Source organism: Heteronotia binoei, chromosome 21, assembly GCF_032191835.1.
Source record: "Heteronotia binoei isolate CCM8104 ecotype False Entrance Well chromosome 21, APGP_CSIRO_Hbin_v1, whole genome shotgun sequence".
Taxonomy (NCBI): Eukaryota; Metazoa; Chordata; class Lepidosauria; order Squamata; family Gekkonidae; genus Heteronotia; species Heteronotia binoei.
In genome coordinates this window covers 127,865,597-127,884,822 of record NC_083243.1, presented here as the reverse complement: position 1 = coordinate 127,884,822, position 19,226 = coordinate 127,865,597, and the positions used below count along the sequence as shown (strand labels likewise).

At 42.6% G+C, this 19,226-nt stretch overlaps 1 protein-coding gene across 6 annotated transcripts in view; it reads left to right on the top strand.

Moving 5' to 3' along the window:
- Positions 1-6,257: 6,257 nt before the first annotated feature.
- CCDC34 (coiled-coil domain containing 34) overlaps positions 6,258-19,226 on the top strand; it is a 47,743-nt gene continuing 34,774 nt past the window's right edge. For 2 of the 6 annotated variants that reach the window (XM_060261076.1, XM_060261073.1), the window contains exons 1-4: positions 6,370-6,501; positions 6,740-6,978; positions 15,910-16,039; positions 18,120-18,227. In XM_060261076.1, the coding sequence (XP_060117059.1) occupies positions 6,755-6,978; positions 15,910-16,039; positions 18,120-18,227 (462 nt within the window). In that variant the 5' untranslated portion in view covers positions 6,370-6,501; positions 6,740-6,754. Of the gene's footprint in view, positions 6,566-6,739; positions 6,979-15,909; positions 16,040-18,119; positions 18,237-19,226 lie in introns of all 6 variants that reach the window. The other 4 variants (XM_060261072.1, XM_060261075.1, XM_060261074.1 and 1 more) reach the window with 4 other exon arrangements.

Below are 19,226 nucleotides of genomic sequence, written 5' to 3'. Positions count from 1 at the left end.
AGGCACTCCAAAGGGATCTGTTGAGGCTGGGGGAGTGGGCGTCAATGTGGCAGATGAGGTTCAATGTGGCCAAGTGCAAAGTAATGCACATTGGGGCCAAGTATCCCAGCTACAAATTCAAGTTGATGGGGTGTGAACTGGCAGAGAATGACCAAGACAGAGATCTTGGGGTCATGGTAGATAACTCACTGAAAATGTCAAGACAGTGTGCAATTGCAATTAAAAAGGCCAATGCCATGCTGGGAATTATTAGGAAGGGAACTGAAAACAAATCAGCCAGTATCATAATGGCCCTGTATAAATCGATGGTGCATTCTCATTTGGAATACTGTGTGCAATTCTTGTCACCGCACCTCAAAAAGGATATTATAGCATTGGAAAAAGTCCAGAAAAGGGCAACTAGAATGATTAAAGGGTTGGAACACTTTCCCTATGAAGAAAGGTTAAAACGCTTGGGACTCTTTAGCTTGGAGAAACGTCGACTGCGGGGTGACATGATAGAGGTTTACAAGATAATGCATGGGATGGAGAAAGTAGAGAAAGAAGTACTTTTCTCCCATTCTCACAATACAAGAACTCATGGGCATTCGATGAAATTGCTGAGCAGTCAGGTTAAAATGGATAAAAGGAAGTACTTCTTCACCCAAAGGGTGATTAACATGTGGCATTCACTACCATAGGAGGTGGTGGTGGCTACAAGCGTAGACAGCTTCAAGAGGGGGTTAGAAAAACATATGGAGCAGAGGTCCATCAGCTATTAGCCACAGTGTGTGTGTGTGTGTGTGTGTGTGTATATATATATATATATAATTTTTTTGGCCACTGTGTGACACAGAGTGTTGGACTGGATGGGCCATTAGCCTGATCCAACATGGCTTTTCTTATGTTCTCACTGTATCTTTCTGTCATTAATTTAACCTATTATTGTAAGTCCTATCCTCTGCTGCAATAGGAACAGCTCCCTGCCCTCCTCTAAGTGACAGTCCTTCAAATACTTCAAGAGCAATCATGCCCCTTCAACCTTCTCTTCTACAGACTGAACATTCCTAAGTCTCTTAGCCTTTCCTCAGAAGGCTTGGTTTCCAGGCCCCTGATCATCTTCATCGCTCTCCTCTGTACCTGCTCCATTCTGTCCACATCCTTCTTCAAGTGAGGCCTCCAGAACTGCACACAATACTTCAGGTGTAGCCTGACCAGTGCTGTGTACAGAAGGACTTACGACATCTTGTGATTTGGACATTATGTCTCTGTTGATACACCCCAAGATCACATTAGCCTTTTTTGTCACTGCAACACAGTGGCTGCTCATATTTAATTTATGGCCACCCCCAAGATTTTGTACACACACTGCTATCCAGAAGTGTATCCCTCTGTCTGTATTAGAAGCTCAAGCTCTTCCTTCTTATTGCCCAAGCTTTGGGCATTGATACATAGACACCTTAAGCCCTGCAACCTTGGCTCCATTAGACCAGGCCTTCCCTAGCAGGCCTCTTTTTGCTCTCCATCATTTAAATCCCTATGTTGGTCATCTCCTTCCCCTTGTGGTGCCAGTTTAAAGCCCTCTTGATGAATCTCCCCAGGTTTCTGCCAAACACATTCTTCCCTGACCTTGACAAAGAGGACACCACCTGCACCCCCATTCCCTTCAGCTTCCTCCAGAGAGCTTCATAGTCTGTCTTAATGCTTTTTTTAATAGTCTACAATTACTGAATAAAAATAATTTTCAAATGCTATATTTTACCGAATGTTGGCAATACTGAATGTTGCCAATACAACCCCTGTAGTGGGGGGGGGGGGGTGTTTAGGAAATGGATCAAATGAAAAGCAGCTTCTGATCTTTTAACTAAGTTCAAAATATTTTCAAAACAAATATGTTGATAAGCTTTGTCTGAAAACTTAATTGCTATTGAATGGAGCACTTCTTTAGGGCCTTAATCCTTAGATGGAACAAACTTTCTGCTTTGTTCCTCTGCCTGATCCTTGTGTAGGATTCCACTAGTGCTGCTGAACATACCTACTTGTACAAAAGCTGTGTGAATACTTTACAGTGAGCAGGGCATGGACTACATCATGACTTCAGATATAAACAAAACTGGGAATTATTAGGAAGGAAATTGAAAACAAATCAGGCAGTATTATAATGCTTCTGTATAAATTGATGGTGCGGCCTTGCCTCATTTGGAATACTGTGTACAATTCTGGTCACCGCACCTCAAAAAAGATATAGCATTGGAAAAGGTGCAGAAAAGCGCAACTAGAATGATTAAAGGGTTGGAACACTTTCCCTATTAAGAAAGGTTAAAACTCTTGGGGCTCTTTAGCTTGGAGAAATGTTGACTGACGGGTGACATGATAGAAGTTTACAAGATAATGCATGGGATAGAGAAGATAAAGAAGTATGTTTATCGCTTTCTCACAATACGAGAACTCGTGGACATTCAAGGGGAGGGACGGTGGCTCAGTGGTAGAGCATCTGCTTGGTAAGCAGAAGGTCCCAGGTTCAGTTCCTGGCATCTCCAAAAAAGGGTTCAGGCAAATAGGTGTGAAAAACCTCAGCTTGAGACCCTGGAGAGCCGCTGCCAGTCTGAGTAGACAATACTGACTTTGATGGACCAAGGGTCTGATTCAGTATAAGGCAGCTTCATATGTCCAATGAAATTGCTGAGCAGTCGGGTTAGAATTGATAAAAGGAAGTACTTCTTCACACAAAGGGTGATTAACACATGGAATTCACTGCCACAGGAGGTAGTGGAAGCTACAAGCATAGCCAGCTTCAAGAGGGGATTGGATCAACATATGGAGCAGAGGTCCTTCAGTGGCTATTAGCCACAGCGTATTGTTGGAACTCTCTGTCTGAGGCAGTGATGCTCTGTATTCTTGGTGCTTGGGCGGGGGCACAGTAGGAGGGCTTCTAGTGTCCTGGCCACACTGTTGAACCTCCTGATGGCACTTAATTTTTTTGGCCACTGTGTGACACAGAGTGTTGGATTGGATGGGCCATTGGTCTGATCCAACATGGCTTCTCTTATGTTCTCATGTGTTGTGAAATCTCACGCTATTGAGGAGGGCTGTTTATCCATGATCAGTTTAATCTTGTACATGTATATTTATTTCACACGTTTAAGTGGATTTTGAGTTGAAAGCAGAGCTAATGACTGATGGAGATCACATTTTTTAATGCAGAAGGCCAAATGTCCAACTCTTGCTGCCAGAGTGGATGATACTGGGTAGATGGACCAATGGCCTATAATAAGCAGCTACAAAGTTTTGTAAGGCTCCCTCCTGTAAAACAGCAATGTTGAATACATTTTGGGATATACCTTTCTGAACTCACTGGAGCTTATACATATATATAGGCTTTCTTCATAAAATAGTATATGCACACATAGTTCCAAGCTATTCCTATTTTGTAGTAGCTACAGCCACTCATTTAAAGCAAACGATGTCTCTCTGTGAATTGAAGAGATATTCTTGTGAATCGGTTTTAAATCAAGAAAAGTAGTCCATTTTTCTGCTGTTTCCTAAATTGTACACTACTGGTACTTAATCAAAAGCATAAAGCTTTCATCAGAAGCACCTCCACTTATAATATACTCTCAGGTTAATGATATTTTTAAATTGCTAGACACCTTTGATTTTGCTGTTAACATTCCAGTGCTCAGTCTTTTGGGGGTGGGGGGCTGGAGCTCATTTTCTTTCCTTCTCAATGGTTATCACATACTTCAGAACCACATAATTGTATTAAAGACTAAAATAGCTGTTGCATTTTAAAAGAGTAAAAGCCTGCAAAATTCAGTTGGCACTTGGGAGTTACTTGAAATAGAGAAAAACAGGAGCCCTGTGGATGAACTGGAGATGTTCACTTGATGGGACTGTAGTCACATTTCCTGCAGAAGTGAGTGTTAGGTATTTTGTTAATAAAATCCATAATAATAGTCTTCTTTGTCTACCATCAGCTAAAATATTTCTGCCAAGTATAGCGGAACTGGTTTGTTAATAAACTACAAGTACTATTCAGTAAATATGCAAGTCTCAGGACTCCTGTTAAAAGATAGTGATGTGAAAGTCATTGTCCAGTTGAAACATTTGTTGAGCTATATTTAAATAAGAAAATGGAAAGTGCAGAATTGGGTGAGCCTAAGGTAAGCTCATTGCAATATATTTTATATATAAAATATTTATATATATTTTATTTTAATATATTTAAGGTAATAAATTATTGTTGGTTATGTAAATGTTGAGGAGTTACAAAATGTGGAAACGCAAGGGTACAAGAAGTTGTGTTGTACCTTCTCTACATGTCCTGCTGTAATCAACACACTTCTTTCTCTCAAGTTTATCTAGATGTGCTTAGACTGTATGTTGTCTAGGCAATGTGATTCTTTCCCTAGATCTTACAAGAAGTATGGAACAAAGTAGTTCTAGCTATTTATTTCTTTTCAACCTCTGCCGGGGGAAACTCTGAAATAGCATTAAAACTCTTCCCAAATAAACTGTTACTTTTCTATTTCCGCAGGGTGCTTTGTATGCTAAGGATCATTTCAAATGGCAAGCTTTGTGTATCACAAACCTCTCCATGCATTATTCCACCCAACTCATATCTTGCTCAAGTTGGATTGGCTCAGCATTGAGTACATCATTCACACAGCAGGGCATTGTGACAAAATATTACTGTGGGTGTGGTTGAGGGCTCAAGTTAAGGAGATGGTAGTTCATACTGAAGCTATGAGAACAAATTTTGAGATCATAATTAAATTTGGTTTCAAGCCACAAAAACTTCATATGTTCCTTTAAAAAAAGGTGTTTCTAAACCTTGGCAGTGACTCAAAAGGTAAAGAAGTACTGTATTTTATAAGATGTAAGCAGTGAGCCTTGGTGGTAGGGTGACTTTCCACCTTGACTGGTTCACCTGTGTTCACAATTTTGCTACAAGATCCAGCTTAGCTACCAACCAAAGAGGAAACAGAACCATCTACAGTAGTTTTCTTTACTGATCAACCCCAGCCCACCAGCAAGCTCCTTCTCAAGCCCCTACCACAGTGGTGTGTTTCACAATACACATTCAAGTTAGAGGCAGTGCACATGAATTATATTCTTAACCCCACAACAAAAATGTGCTTCCATATTCTCTACCAATTCTGCTTTAGGCATTATTTCTCGCTGCAATATTATCAAGCAGCTTTGTGCACCACGGACTGTTATAAAAATTACCTCTAATGGGAGGGGGCTGGCTTGGGGGAGGGAAGATATATATATAATTTGTGGAGGAGAGGTCACTGTTGTGGAGACACTGTTGAAGGCTCTTAGATGCCCAACTCTGAATTGTCCATGTAAATACTGTACTTCAGAAAGAGCTAGAGTTGCCAGGTCCTTCTCTTCTCCCCCCCTCCCCGCCCGCCAATGGCAAGACATGGGGGGGGGGGGGGTGTTAAAGTTGCAAGAGCCAGACTGGGTGTTATGAGTGAGCCTAGAATAGACACACACGCACCCTCCCATGAACATCTCTAGGGGAGAGAAATCTTTACAAGGTTTTTGGCTAACAGAGCATACAGTCTTTATTAAAGATGATCATCCTGATGCCTGCAGTAACAGATCATGCAACCACCCCAAACAAGATACTGAGTCTTTAAGTTATAAGATAAAGCAGGTAAGCGGGTCTAGCTTGTTGAAGAGAAAGCACCAATTCTATTCCCAATCATAATTATTTCTCTAACCTTTGTTCAGAATATATTTACATTCCAAAAAGAAAAATCATGAAACCGTTCCGAGAGATGATGTAGCATCAGCCCTTGACTAAAATGAATAGAGGTCAAAAAGAACAGATCCACAGTGAGGGGAGCAAAGCAGGAACGTAAAATTTCTAAAGTTTGGCAAACCAACATAGGCTCATAAGACACGTAATTTTTCTTAAATTGGGGAGCTCCTAGTGATTTGAGGATGGAGCTTGGAGAGTACAGGGACTGCAGTGGGGACGGGGGACGATGCCACAAGAGGCCACCCTCTAAAGCAGACATTTTCTCCACGGGAACTGATCTCTAGTCTGAAGATGAGCGGTAATTTCGGGAGATCCCCAAGTCCCACCTGAAAGCCACCATCCCTAGAAAGAACGCAGATGTCTCTAAACTTCTTGCCTAGCCTGCGGCTTCCCGGGGAGTAAAGTGCCTATTATGACGTCATTGGCGTCATTATTGAAGTAATTTGACCAAGGACAATAGGATGGGGAGGGGGGGAAAGCGAGAATGAGAAACAAAAGGTTTAGGAGACTGGCTGGAAAACATGAAAGGGAGAAGAAGGGAGCTTCTCAGAGGGAAGTGGAAGAACTCGCTCTCTAGGAGGCACAGCAGCGTGAGGCGCAAAGTGCCAAGGCGGGCTGCGGGTACTAGGCCAGAGGCGTCCTCGTTGCCATGGCGCTCACTCACTTGGTGATTGGTGGAGCCGCTTGGGCCGCAGGGAAGGCTGGGAACCGGCCAGCAGCTGCGGCTTTCAAAGCGGCGGCCTCAGGTACAGCAAACGGTTGTTTTCCCCTCTCTCTTTTCCTTGAGCCGTTGATGGGGGCAGGGCCGCTGTGAGTGGGCCGGGCAAGTGAGGCGAGCCGAGCGGGAGGGACATGCCCTTTGGTTCGGGGAAGGGGTGAGGGTCGAGTGGAGCAAGGCTTAATTTTTTTATTTTTTTTAAAGCGGGGCGCGGGGAGGTAGCCTTGAGAAACGGTTTCGGCTCATCTTCTGGTTCTTCTTCGCAGATCTTTGTCGCCACCATGCCCATTTCCGTGCCCCCGAAGAGCAGGCGGGAAGCAGCTTGTTCCATTCCACCCTCCCCTGCTAGCTCCGAAGATGAGGGGGCCGGGAAGTCTTCTACTTCCTCCCTGCTCTCCCCAAGTTTCCATCAAAGTTTCCCAAGATTACACCTCAAGGAGCAAGAGGAAGATACAACATCAGCTAGCAGGGGAATGAGCATCTCTCAAAGAAGTAAACATCATAGGTAATGTGGCTGCCCCGCCCTCTTAATCGCAGCTCTAACTTTCAGGCTACCCTAAACTAGCTGGAGGCTGTCGGGGAACAACTGAAATGAAGGGGCTCAGAGTTTATTAGATTTCTAGATGGAAAGTATTCTAGACCGTAGATATAGTACAACTGGAGTGGTGAGCCAGAAGTAGCACAGGTTATGAGAATGTTTGACCTGTCTTAGACAGGTAGCAGCAAGATCTGTGAATCTGGCCTTTTTTTCTTTTACCCATTGTATGCTGTATTGAGAGCAGCAGGTGTATTAGGTAGAATGACATTGCTTAAAGAGCAATATATGTAGATTTGTAGAACATAATTTCCCCAAATTTTGGCTCCACCAATCTACACTTGTGGACTTGCTTTGTAACCTAGGAGACTCCAATTAAATCTACTGATCAGGCCTGATTACCTCTTCATGTTCTGTACATAAGTATAAAAGCCTGAATACTTAAATACACATACCTCTTACAGTGTGCAAAACGGGTCCCCAACTTTTTTGAGCCGGTGGGTATTCTGGCAAGCATGGTGAGCTCTGGTACAAAATGGCTGCCATAGGAGACAGAGGCCACTACAGCTTACCTTCAGTCACACAGTAAAGATCCTTGCACTATGATGGCAGCTGCTGCCCAAACAACATTTTTTTAAAAAAACCTGTACAGCCAATAAAATCCTCAATGATCCATCAGAATCCTTGTTTTGCAGAAGCCCCACCTGGCCCTGCCACTTTCTAAAAACACTTGGTGTTCACCAGGAAGGGTGTCAGTGGGTGTTATGTCACCCACAGGCACCACATTGGGGCTCCCAAACACTGGCTGAATTTTACCAATGTATACACCATGTTTGTCAAGGCAATCTAAATGAATATCATACATTTAATTCTACGCCTGAACTCAGAATGTAGACCTAACAATGCTTAGACAGTGTCTTCATGTACAGATAGGGAAGATGTAGAAAGTTGGGGTGACCCTCAGGCTTGTTGAAAAAAATGAGATGGTAAAATGAAATGCTGAAATATTTTTTATGAAACTTCCTCACAAGATCTTAACGGTTATTTTTCATTGCCTAGGCCAGGGGTGGCCAATGGTAGCTCTCCAGATTTTTTTTTTGGCCTACAATTCCCATCAGCCCCAGCCAGCATGGCCAATGGCTGGGGCTGATGGGAGTTGTAGGCAAAAAAAACATCTGGAGACCTACCGTTGGCCGGCCTAGGCAACTGCAGACATCATTGATGTGGATTGTGATTGCCTAGGTAATCCAAAATGGTTGCCACAGTTTCATTTTAACACTAGACATGAGTGTGGGAAAGAAAGAATGAGTGGGCAAGAAAGGCAAGATAGAAGATCAGTATGGAAAATGAAAATAAGAGAAAGGAAATGCCACTTGAACTGCCAGGTGAAGGGAAAGAAGTACGGGAGGGAAAGTGGGGAAGCTGAGAAAGGTAGGTGGGAAGGAAAACAGGGCAAGGGGAGAATGTGTGGGGGCTGTAAGGGGGAGGAAATATGAGGACAGTCATGGGTCCCTGCTTATTTACCGCCGAGGCTTCTAACTTTACCCCAAAATCTGGGAAAACTTATTGACTCGAGTATAAGCCGAGGGTGGGAAGCGCAGCAGTTACTGGTAAATTACAAAATTAAAATACTGTGATTGGCGGTGCTTGTTGTCACCATCTCCCCACGGCTGTAGTGAAAAAGCTGGGCGGGCGGCTGGTTAAGCTTGAATCAGCCGCCTATATTACTGAATAGAGTGATCAGCTGCCCGCCCAGCGGCGTCACTAGGGTGGGGCCAAGGGGGCCATTGGCTCCCCCCCAGAGCTTCCGTGAGTCACTGCACAGTGCTTCAGAAGAAGTGAGCAATGACTCACAATAATTTGTAAAAGTAGATTCTTTACATGTTAGGCTGTCAATCTGCCAGTATTCTAAACTGATAATCAGTGACTTTATTCTGTGTGAGAATGTAGGTTTATAACTCAAAAATAACAGTAATACTTGTAAACTTAGTGATTGATATTATTAATAATATTTAATTTGTATCCCGCCCTCCCCGCCAAAGCAGGCTCAGAGTACCTCAATGTGGGTACCTACCTAATCTTAGATTCAGGTAGGTACCCATATTGCAATAGAACAAAGCAGTAGAGCAAAGTTTGAGTCCAGTGGCACCTCTAAGACCAACAAAGTTTAATTCTGAGTATAAGCTATTGTGTAATGCATGATCTGATGAAGTTTATTGGTGTTAAAAGGTGCCACTGGACTCAAACTTCGTTCTAGTATTTATCTTGAACATTATTCAGGTACTTTGGAAATAGTGGTCAATAAACTGCCAGTTAATATACAGGCTTGCATTTATTTAATTAATGCATAAGTTTACACTGTTTTCTTAAAATTTTTAAATTGTAGATTTAAAAAAAAAAAAATAAACCCCTACTGCTGAATGCAGTGGCTGTTCCAAAGAGAGCCTAATGACTTTCAGTTACTATTTGATGTTTAACTACTAGGCCATGGCACCCACCAACCATTTTTAGAAGTGGGCAAAGCCAATAGGGCTTTTGCTCAGCAGGTGTTCTGACTGGCCACAGGAAATTGCCTGGGCAGGTTTTTTAAAATGCTGGTTTGGCAGCAGCTGCTACCACAGAAGATGATCTTCACCAGGCCCAGCGTGTCCATTGAGCCATAGTAGGCAGCTTCCTGGAGCACCAAGCTGGGGAGAGGGTCTTCCCTCCCACCTGTACTTCTAAGCAGAGTGAAATAGTCCGCTTAGAAGCAACAGCGGTGTCAGTGTGCATGCTGCTGCTGCCCACTGTCACTGCCTCTCACGTCACAGATGCAAGAGGCAGAACAATGGTGGGCAGCAGCGACATGCACACTGACACGAATCCTGCTGCAGTTGCGCTTGTTGGTGCCAGCATTGGGGTGGCACTGGTGACTTGCCTGGGGCGCCAGCCTTGAGCTGGCAACCTAGTGCCACCGCTGATCTTCACTTTGTGACTGAAGGTAAGTGTCGGCAGCCATTTTGTGTCTGGCTGTGGCAGGCATTTTGTGACTGTGCCTGCCATGCTATATCAGAATTTTAAAGGTGTCTGCGTGTTCAAAAAAGTTGGAGGTACTTGTACTAGGACAATTCTAAGTGTTGTGTGCTGGAGAAGAATCTTGAGAGTCCCTTGGTCTGCAAGAAGATCAAATCAGTCAATCCTAAGGGAAATCAACCCTGGGTGTTCCCTGGAAGGTCAGATGCTGAAGCTCAAATACATTGGCCATGAAATGAGAAGGGAGCACTCACTGGAGAAGATCCCGAAGCTGGGAAAGACAAGGTAGAAGGAGAAGGGGATAGCAAAAGATGAGATGGCTGGACGGTGTTACTGATGTAACTAACACAAATTTGTGCAGACTTCAGAGGATGGTGGAAGACAGAAGGGCCTGGCGTGACTTTGTCCATGGGGTCGCAAAGAGTCGGACTCGACTGTGCGACCGAACAACAAGTGTTGTGTGCAGATAATTTTCTATAGGAAGCAAGTTATTTTATACTTATATACATGGATTTTGGAATTATATGCTCATTATAGTACATAGTATATTATTTTTAAAATTCTGGCCGCACATGTGCGTCATCTTGGTTGAAAATTCTATACCACTGTCTTCAAGCAGAGCACTGACAAATAGGAAAACTGGTACTTAGTTGTTGACAATCTTTTTTTAACCAAAAGCAGCATGAGTCAGTGGGATAGCACAAGGTGAGGAGTTGCTTAATCACTTGAGCTATTTTTCCACTCAGTCTTTGCTCCCTAGTTGCTTTTCAGCTTCTATAGAGAAAGGTATAAATGCTTGGGTATTTCTTTCTATTGAACAAAAGCATTTTGATATTTGGAGAGGGAGCATTTATGGGTGCACACATAGCTTGAAGGGAAAGGTTTAAACATGCCTCCACAGTTCTGCCAACCTCAGCTCCTGGCTCCTGCATCTGCTTTTCATTTAAAACAAAAGTTAAGAGGAAATGTCATGGAACTTGTCAGTCATTGTATAGTTTGGCCCTTAAATTCCAAGGGGGTAAGAAAATGGTTTGACAACTTGTAGGATCTACTGCCAGGTAGGCTGAGGAGAAAAATTATGTTCACACAAGGATTTGGAACAAGGCCAGATAGCAAAAACTCATCTTCATATTGTTGAATTATATCTTAATTCCTTTAGTTAAATGATAATAATTTCCTGGAAAGGGCTGGAAAATAGTTGAGATTCCTATACACTATCATCACTTTTGAATATTAGACCTGCATAGAGCTGAAAAAAAGTCATTGTCAATGTATCTGATTCTCAACATGGCCAAGGTTGTGGATAGCTAAATCTGGAAACTGGAGCAATGGGTGGACAAGAACAATCTTTCTGTGAACCTGGAAAAAGACCCCTCAGGTTTTCAGAAGAGTCTGAAAACTTTTTTTAAAAAAACATTGGGGGTTTAACTCCCCCAAATTAATAGAAACAACACTTGTAGCTTTAAGAAATAGATACCCTCGTTCAGGGCCGGCTCACCGACTAGGCAAACCTAGGGCACTGGGCGGGCAGAGGTGCAAAATTGAGTTCCCCCCTTCCCAGTACTCATGACAACCAGCTAAATTTGCCTCTCTCCCCCATTGCTAGCCCCCTTTCTTCCCTTTCACAGCGCTTCCCCCCGAAGCTCGCCGCCGCCCTCCCCCCCCCCCAGCGCCGTAGCTCATAGCTGCTACCTTTCCCCAAGTGCCAAAGCTCGTTGCCACCACCGCCCTCCTCCCCCAAGCACTGCTGCACTTCCCCCCCCCCCCCCCATGCTCACCACGATGAGGCTGGGCTCTACTAGCTTCAAGGCAGCTGGCCTCTCTGCGTTTTTTTGAATAGAAAGCTGGAGGAAGCTTTGTTCCCCCCTCACTTCCGGAAAGGAGGGGGGAGAAGCCTCTTCCAGTGTTCCATTAAAAAAAAACGTGGAGATGCTGGCTGCCTTGAAGCCAGTAGGGTCCTCTCTAGCATCGTCCTGGCTGAGCTGTTTGCGGGGGGAGGAAAGTGGAAAAAGGCTAATTTTCCTGCTTGTGTGTGTTTCGGGGGGGGGGGGTGGTATTCAGGTGGGGAGCCGGGTTGATCTGCAGCAGAAGGACAAAGTTTTATTCACAGTATAAGCTTTTGCAGGCTGCTTCAGTTCAATTAAAATGGAAGTTACCAGTCCATACGTATAAGGAAGAGGGTGAGCAGAAAATTAGCATACAACATAATGACGATGTTTAACAGGACTAATCAGGAATAACATGCTTAGTTCTTATGGTTACCATGTGACTGGAGTTCATTCTGGGGGGCAGGGATAGTGAAGGAAATATATCAAAATTGGAAGCTGATGGGCAGATGTGCCCTTCTTAATTGTGGGATGCTGAGAGTAATAAACTGAGATCCTGTTATCAAGCTCCTTCTGTCTCCTCTCAAGCTTAATGGAGAGTTTCAGTTAAAGACTCTCAGGGGCTTTAAATGCTTTCAAACTATGATTTTTTTTAAAAAAAATGTATACTTTTAATTTTGTTAGCTGTCTTGGTGGCCTTTGTGGAGGACAGATGGTTGAGATCTGAACTTTATAAAAATAAATTTTCAGCCACTGAGGTCTTAGGGAGGCCCACACCTGGTCAGGAGGTAAGGAATCATTCATGTCAGTTGGCTGCTTCACGTTCCAGTTATTCATAGAAGGCTCTGTGAAGCAGATACAGAACTGCCCCTCCCCAGTCCAGGCTGACCACAGAGGCACCTAGGAAGACCTGCAGCCATGAGGGAACTCCAGAGCAGCCATGCCAGTCCTTGTGGTTCATCTGGGGCAACAGCTTCTCCCCAGAGAGAAGCGAGAAGGGTCGGGAATGTGACCACCTCCATGAAGCTTTGCTAAACATGTGGAAGGGAAGGATGTTCTAAGTGGGAAGCACAGGGCAGACAGAAAGATACCACCCACACCACAAACGCAGCCCTTCGGCTGCTGTGAAAAACTGGCCAGAGACAAGAAACCAAATGAGCTGTTGAAGGTGGGGGAGATCATTAGGTGACCCTGTTCAGCTCAGGTCAGGGAGCAATTTCAAGTTTTGTGCTTTTCATTTTCCCCACAATTCATCTGTTTTTGTAAATTCGTTTGGGGGAGGGGCAGAAGTTTGTCTTGCCTAGGGCACCAGATTGGCTAGGGCCGACATTGCCCTCATTGGCCATTGCTGAGCAACTACGACATTATTGGCAGTCTTCAAGCATTCGTTTTTGTCAGTAGAGGTGGGGCTGAGGGAGGATTCATTGCAGACAGGTCCACCAGCAACCACAGGGCAATTTGCTACCACTTGACTTGAATGATTCACCTGGGCCTGAATACTGACTGCTGTTCAACTGCAGACATCCCACAAAACCAGTGTGATATAGTGGTGTTTCAGACTAGGATCTGGGAGACCCACGTTCAAATGACCACTTTGCCGTGGAAGTGCACTGGGAAGTGACCTTGTGCCAGTTACACATCAGCCTAACTTATCTTACAAGGTTGTGAGGATAAAACGAAGGAGGGGAGAATGGTGTAAGCTGCTTTGAGTCTCCATTGTGGAGGACGGTGGAATGTAAAGTAAATAAATAACAAATATAGCTGAAGATGGGGGAGCAGATAAAAACTGGGTGGGCTGGCAGGTGGAAGGGAAGCAAGAAAAAAGAGATTGTGAGGGCTGCTGAAGATGGCGGGAAAATGAGATGACACCCACAAGCCCTTGCAGGCAGTCACTTCTTTTCTGAATAGGCTAACGATGCATCTATTGGCTAATGAAGCACCCATGGCTTTTTCAGTCTGTTCTGTAATGCTGCTTTATACAGAATCAGACCATAGGTCCTTTCTGTTCTAGCAAGAAAACTATTCTGCATATTCAGAGCTCCAGTGATAGAATTTCCACAGCATTATTGTGTTTACTGATTTTGGTAACTACAGTTGATCAGGTAATCTTCTCTGTAGCCATTATTCTATTTCTGATGGTGTGGTTAAGATCTAAGTTTTTTATTGGGAAATTGACAGTGTGTCCACTTCTTTTTGTCATTGCTCCTTTCTGAAGTAGTTTCCAAACTCCTTGTGTCTTGGGCCAGAAGTGTTTTGAATACTATAATGAATTATTGAAAGCTAAGAACCAGAGCTTTGTTTGTAGCAGAAACTCTTTTGCAAATTAGGACACACACCCCTGATGTAGCCAATCCTCCTGGAGCCTACAGTAGGCCCTGTACTAAGAGCCCTGTGAACTCTTGGAGGATTGGCTACATCAGGGGTATGTGGCCTAATATGCAAAGGAGTTCCTGCTACAAAAAAGACCCTGCTAAGAACAATCAATACAGTTATAGTTAATGTTTTAGAAAAATGTTTCTTGAGATATTTTAAAACTAGAAGCGTTGTATTACCAATTTAGGAGTGTTCTCAGTGCTGTCAGTTTTTGTCACATGGTTGGTAGTTTTATACCCCAGCACCTCCAGTAGACCATTCACTTTAAAAAAATCTGTATTTTTAGGTCAGTCTATGTTCCAGGCTCAGCAGAACTTTATCTTAAACCTGCAATAATATAAAATGAAACCATGCTAGAATGTACAAGGGTGTACTGCTGCCTAGTTGCTGGTGCCTGCTTTCAAAAACCATTCCCAAGTTTCAAAAAGATTGGACCAGAGTGTTCAATTCTATGGTCCTCATAAGGAGCTGCCCCCATCCTTCATTATTTCCAATGGAGGCCATGATCAGAGAGCAGAAACCTGTGAGCAGCTTGTTGAAAATTTGTGTGTCAGCACCCCCAGCACAGTTTAGAGGGAGCTATGGTTAATTATAACTTAAGTTTTCTGCTATTTGTTTAGCTGTTCAAATCAAAATAGGAAAGGAGAAGAAAAATAATGTGTTTCAGCATGCTAGGACAGATGTGTAGGCAGGCTCTACAATAACAGAACGTTGCAAGCATGTTTTAACAATAGGTGGGGAGGGAAAAATCCAAACCAGATTTGGGAATGAACAAAAGACCCCTGAGTAATTATTGCAAAGTTGTCGTACAAAATATATTATAAAAGGATGGGAGCAAAGGTACAATTCTAAACAAAGTTGCACCCTTCTAAGACTTTTGACTTAGTCTTGAAATGGTATAGGATTGGTCAGCAAGAATTGAGGGGGAAGACATCTTGGCAAATTTCAAACTAAAAAAAAGGTAAAGGTAGTCCCCTGTGCAAAAAACTAAAAAGTAACTTTCATTACCACTGAGGGCAGGCTTTTAAAAAGAATACAGAATTCAGTTTACATATTCAAGCAAAATTCCAAATGACAAGTTTGCCAAAATGTGCTGCCTAGAAGCCACACAATTTATTTGATGTTTCCTTTTTTAAAAAAAGTACTGGTGTATTGATAGGGTACTCAAAAATGGGCTGGGATCTTTGTAGTGTTCAAAATCTGAGATATTGCAAATATAAAAGATAATATAAATAAAGTCTGTGCAAATATATAGCAGTTGATTCTGACTACACTGCAGTGCTTTGAAAACACTGGAAATGTAGAATATATTTATAAAACAACTCAGGTGACCAGAAAATAAGAAAGTAAAATTAAAATGGTGGGTTTTAGAGAAAAAGAAGCAGCCAAAATATGCACAGAAAATTGTGTAATCTGTCCCAAAAATTTAAAAATACTGTACCAGGAAAACCTACTTTCGGTGGTCTGTTTAAATTATATATACTGATTTACATATTTGCAACAATTTTCACATTTTTCACATTTTCCCCACTTAGAATAAATTCATTGTTACTGCATATTGCAAGTTTATTTTTTATCTGCATTATTTATAGTCCATATTTCTTAGTAAAATGGCTTTAATTAACCTTTAAGTTTTGTTTGCAAATCATATCCCTATAAACTGTCTAATTATTTATTTGCTATTCCATAGTGTCGAGCACATTAGAAATAGAACACAACAAAATGAGTCACCTGTGGCGGATACTCTCTCACCTTGGGAAGAATGGTTCCTTTGCAAAGAAAAAGAGTTACGTGCTCGTTTGCAAGCACAAGCTTTGGAGGTGAATACTTCAGATTATTTTATTTACATTTTACAGCAGATGATTAGGCACCAAAATATATGTTTTCTTTATTAAGTCTGAAAAACAGATTATATTGTTTTTTACATTTTACTGGTTTTATATGTATTTTTATGTAGCTACAGTATGGGGATTCATTCATTTGGTTGTATGTGGGTAATATATATATATATATCTTCTTAATATTATGTTTAATTGAAAGTACAGTTCATTTTGTTTATCCAGCTCTTTAGCAACGATCCAAGTTTAAAGGATTGGGCATATGTATTTTTATTAATGGTTGCCTGTATTAAGGGTTCACATGGGATGGGACATATACTGCACATAGACAAGCTAAGGAATGTGTAAGGGATTGTTAACTGTAAGACATCTGGATATGTTGTATAGAAGTTAGTTTATGGAATACAGTTAGGCTCCCATACCTTTTCTTTCATTTACTCAGCTCCTGAGAGTAGAGACTCCTCTCCTCTCCCATGCTATTTAAGGTCATGTTTATGCATTGCTTTTAATGTCCTGATTCTACTACTTCAGAAAGGTGTTGTAAGGCTTCCATCAAACATAATTTTAAATTAACATGAAAAAACATCTATGCTATTTTTTCTTTCTGTCTAAGGAAACCTGTCCTAGAGCTATCTCAGTGGGCAGTCCCTTCCAGTCTGAGGTTGTAGTTGCTATCAGGCCTCAGATTCAGCAGGAGCTCACAGCAGCACAGCTCCTGAACCTTTCTGAGGTTCTCCCTCCTCCTCTCCACCTTGTCCATTGAATAGTAGGTGCAGCTGCATAACAATCCCTGGATGAGCTCCACTACCTATTTTTCTACAAAACGACCCCTGGTTGCTATTAAAATAAAGATGCAATCTAAGTGGGAGGAACCAGTGGTTCCTAAGGTTTTTTGTATGGTGACCCACTTTTTAAAAAGAGCATTCATAAATCAATAAAACTGTAAAAGTCCAGGAACCATTTTAAGGGATACACAACCCGCTTTTGGGTTGGGACCTACAGGTTTGGAAACACTGCCTTAAGTAGCAGTGATTACTTTGCAAATGACTTGTTCATTGAATTGCAAATCTACTGCCTGGTTTTGGACCTTGATGATTGTTTAGCACATTTTTATGCTGCCTTTCGAGGAAACTTGCCTGAGGCAGCTTACAAAATAAAACATAATAAAAATAGAACAATATACATTAGTAATTAAAATACAGCATTACATACCCAGCTGCACCGCAAAAACATAGATCACGGAGCAGCTTAAAATAAGAACTTCACAGTAAAAGTGCACACAAAGATGAAGATGATATTGGATTTATATCCCACCCTCCACTCTGAATCTCAGAGTCTCAGAGCGGCTCACAGTCTCCTTTATCTTCCTCCCTCACAACAGACACCCTGTGAGGTGGGTGGGGCTGAGAGTATTCTTACAGCAGCTGCCCTTTCAAGGACAACCTCTGCCAGAGCTATGGCTGACCCAAGGCCATTCCAGCAGCTGCAAGTGGAGGAGTGGGGAATCAAACCCAGTTCTCCAGATAAGAGTCTGTACACTTAACCACTACACCAAACTGGCTCTGAAAGAACCCAGATGGCAATATAAAATGTACATTCCAGTGCTCCATGGAAGTGTTTTGGGAATGTGCCTAAGACTCTTCAGATGGTAGGAAGCCTATAAACGTTCAGAAGTCACAGGTGTTTCTTTGCTTTACAACAGACACAAATCAGAAGACCAAAATTTCTGCATGCAGATTGACTCCCTTCCTCTGGGTTGTCTTTTCCCTTTCCTCCAAGCAGTGTGTTTATTCAGAGACAATTGTGACCAGTGTTGTTGATGCCTTTCAGGGTGGGTAGGTAAAAATTTCATTTACAAGGAGTCAGAAATGTCTGGAAGTTGCCAGAGTTTATGTCTTTTATATATAGTTCGATTTTTTAAAATAAGTATTTCAAATTTTAAATACTTTTGATTTTGAAATGTATCTGAGTCTGTGCTTACTGTCTTAATCAGCTTTTATTTTGGTTTTTGACTCTGTAGTGTTCAGAAATCAGTTAGTATATATATATTTCCATTTAATAGGAGCTAAATATGCAAATGGAGAAAAGAAAGGAAAAGCAGGAACGTGAAAGGAAAAAAAAAGTTGCTGAACTGAAACACAAGGAGTGGGTCCAGAAAAAAAATGAAGAGGTGAAAAGGGTGAAGACTTCATTTTCTATATTTGAATTTTATTCTGCTTTTTTCATAGCTAGTGATTTTCTTTTACGCAAGGGAGCTGCAACAAAAAGAGAGCTGAAAAACACACTGTGGGAGTGATGATGGGCATTTAGGGGTGGATTCGAGGCATCCCAAATCGAGTCGGCTCAAAAAGAGCCAGCCTGAACCCTCCACATGCTCCCCGGTGAGGTGGCCCCATCCTGTCTGTGAGGTGGCTTGGTGCAATCAGACCGGGGGGGGGGGGGACCTCAGAGGCCAAATTGCTCTTTTTCTTCCCCAACAAGTCAAGCGCTCAAACACTTTGGATAGTTTTTTTTTAAAAAGCCAGAAACAGCTTGGGGTGACTTGCTGGTTTCACACCACCAAGGCGCCTTGCTTGTGCACTTCCCCATCCAGACACCAAAGAGGTGACTGGCTTGTGGCTGAAAAATTTGCTACCACTTTGACAGTGGTAGCTTTTTGAGCCTCTGCGGCTGCCAGAGGACAGGGTAAGTATGGGATGGGGCCAGGTGGCAGATGTTCGCATTTGCAAGGATTTTTGGGGTCAGTTTCTGAGGTGTCTTTGAGTCGCCCCTAACAGCCTGTCTGATATGGCAGGGTGATAACAGACAGGCAGTTAGGGGCGACTCAAAGACACCTCAGAAACTGACCCCAAAAATCCTTGCAAATGCGAACGTCTGCCACCTGGCCTCATCCCATACTCACCCTGTCCTCATGCTACATGTTTTGGATAGATTTCTCCTTGTGGCATCCTTTTTGGATTGTGTGTCAGACAAAAATCAGGCAATAGAACTGATGATTTGGAATTGCTTACCAGAGTGGGTGCAGAAGGCATATAAAATTGCTTTATTTGAAAGATCATTTGGTGGAGGTAAACTGTTTTTGCAGAGCTGGGTGTGCTGTTTTTATTATGCTGACTGACTGTAAAGTTGTGTTTATATGTTTGTAACTTCAACTGCTTTCACACAGAGA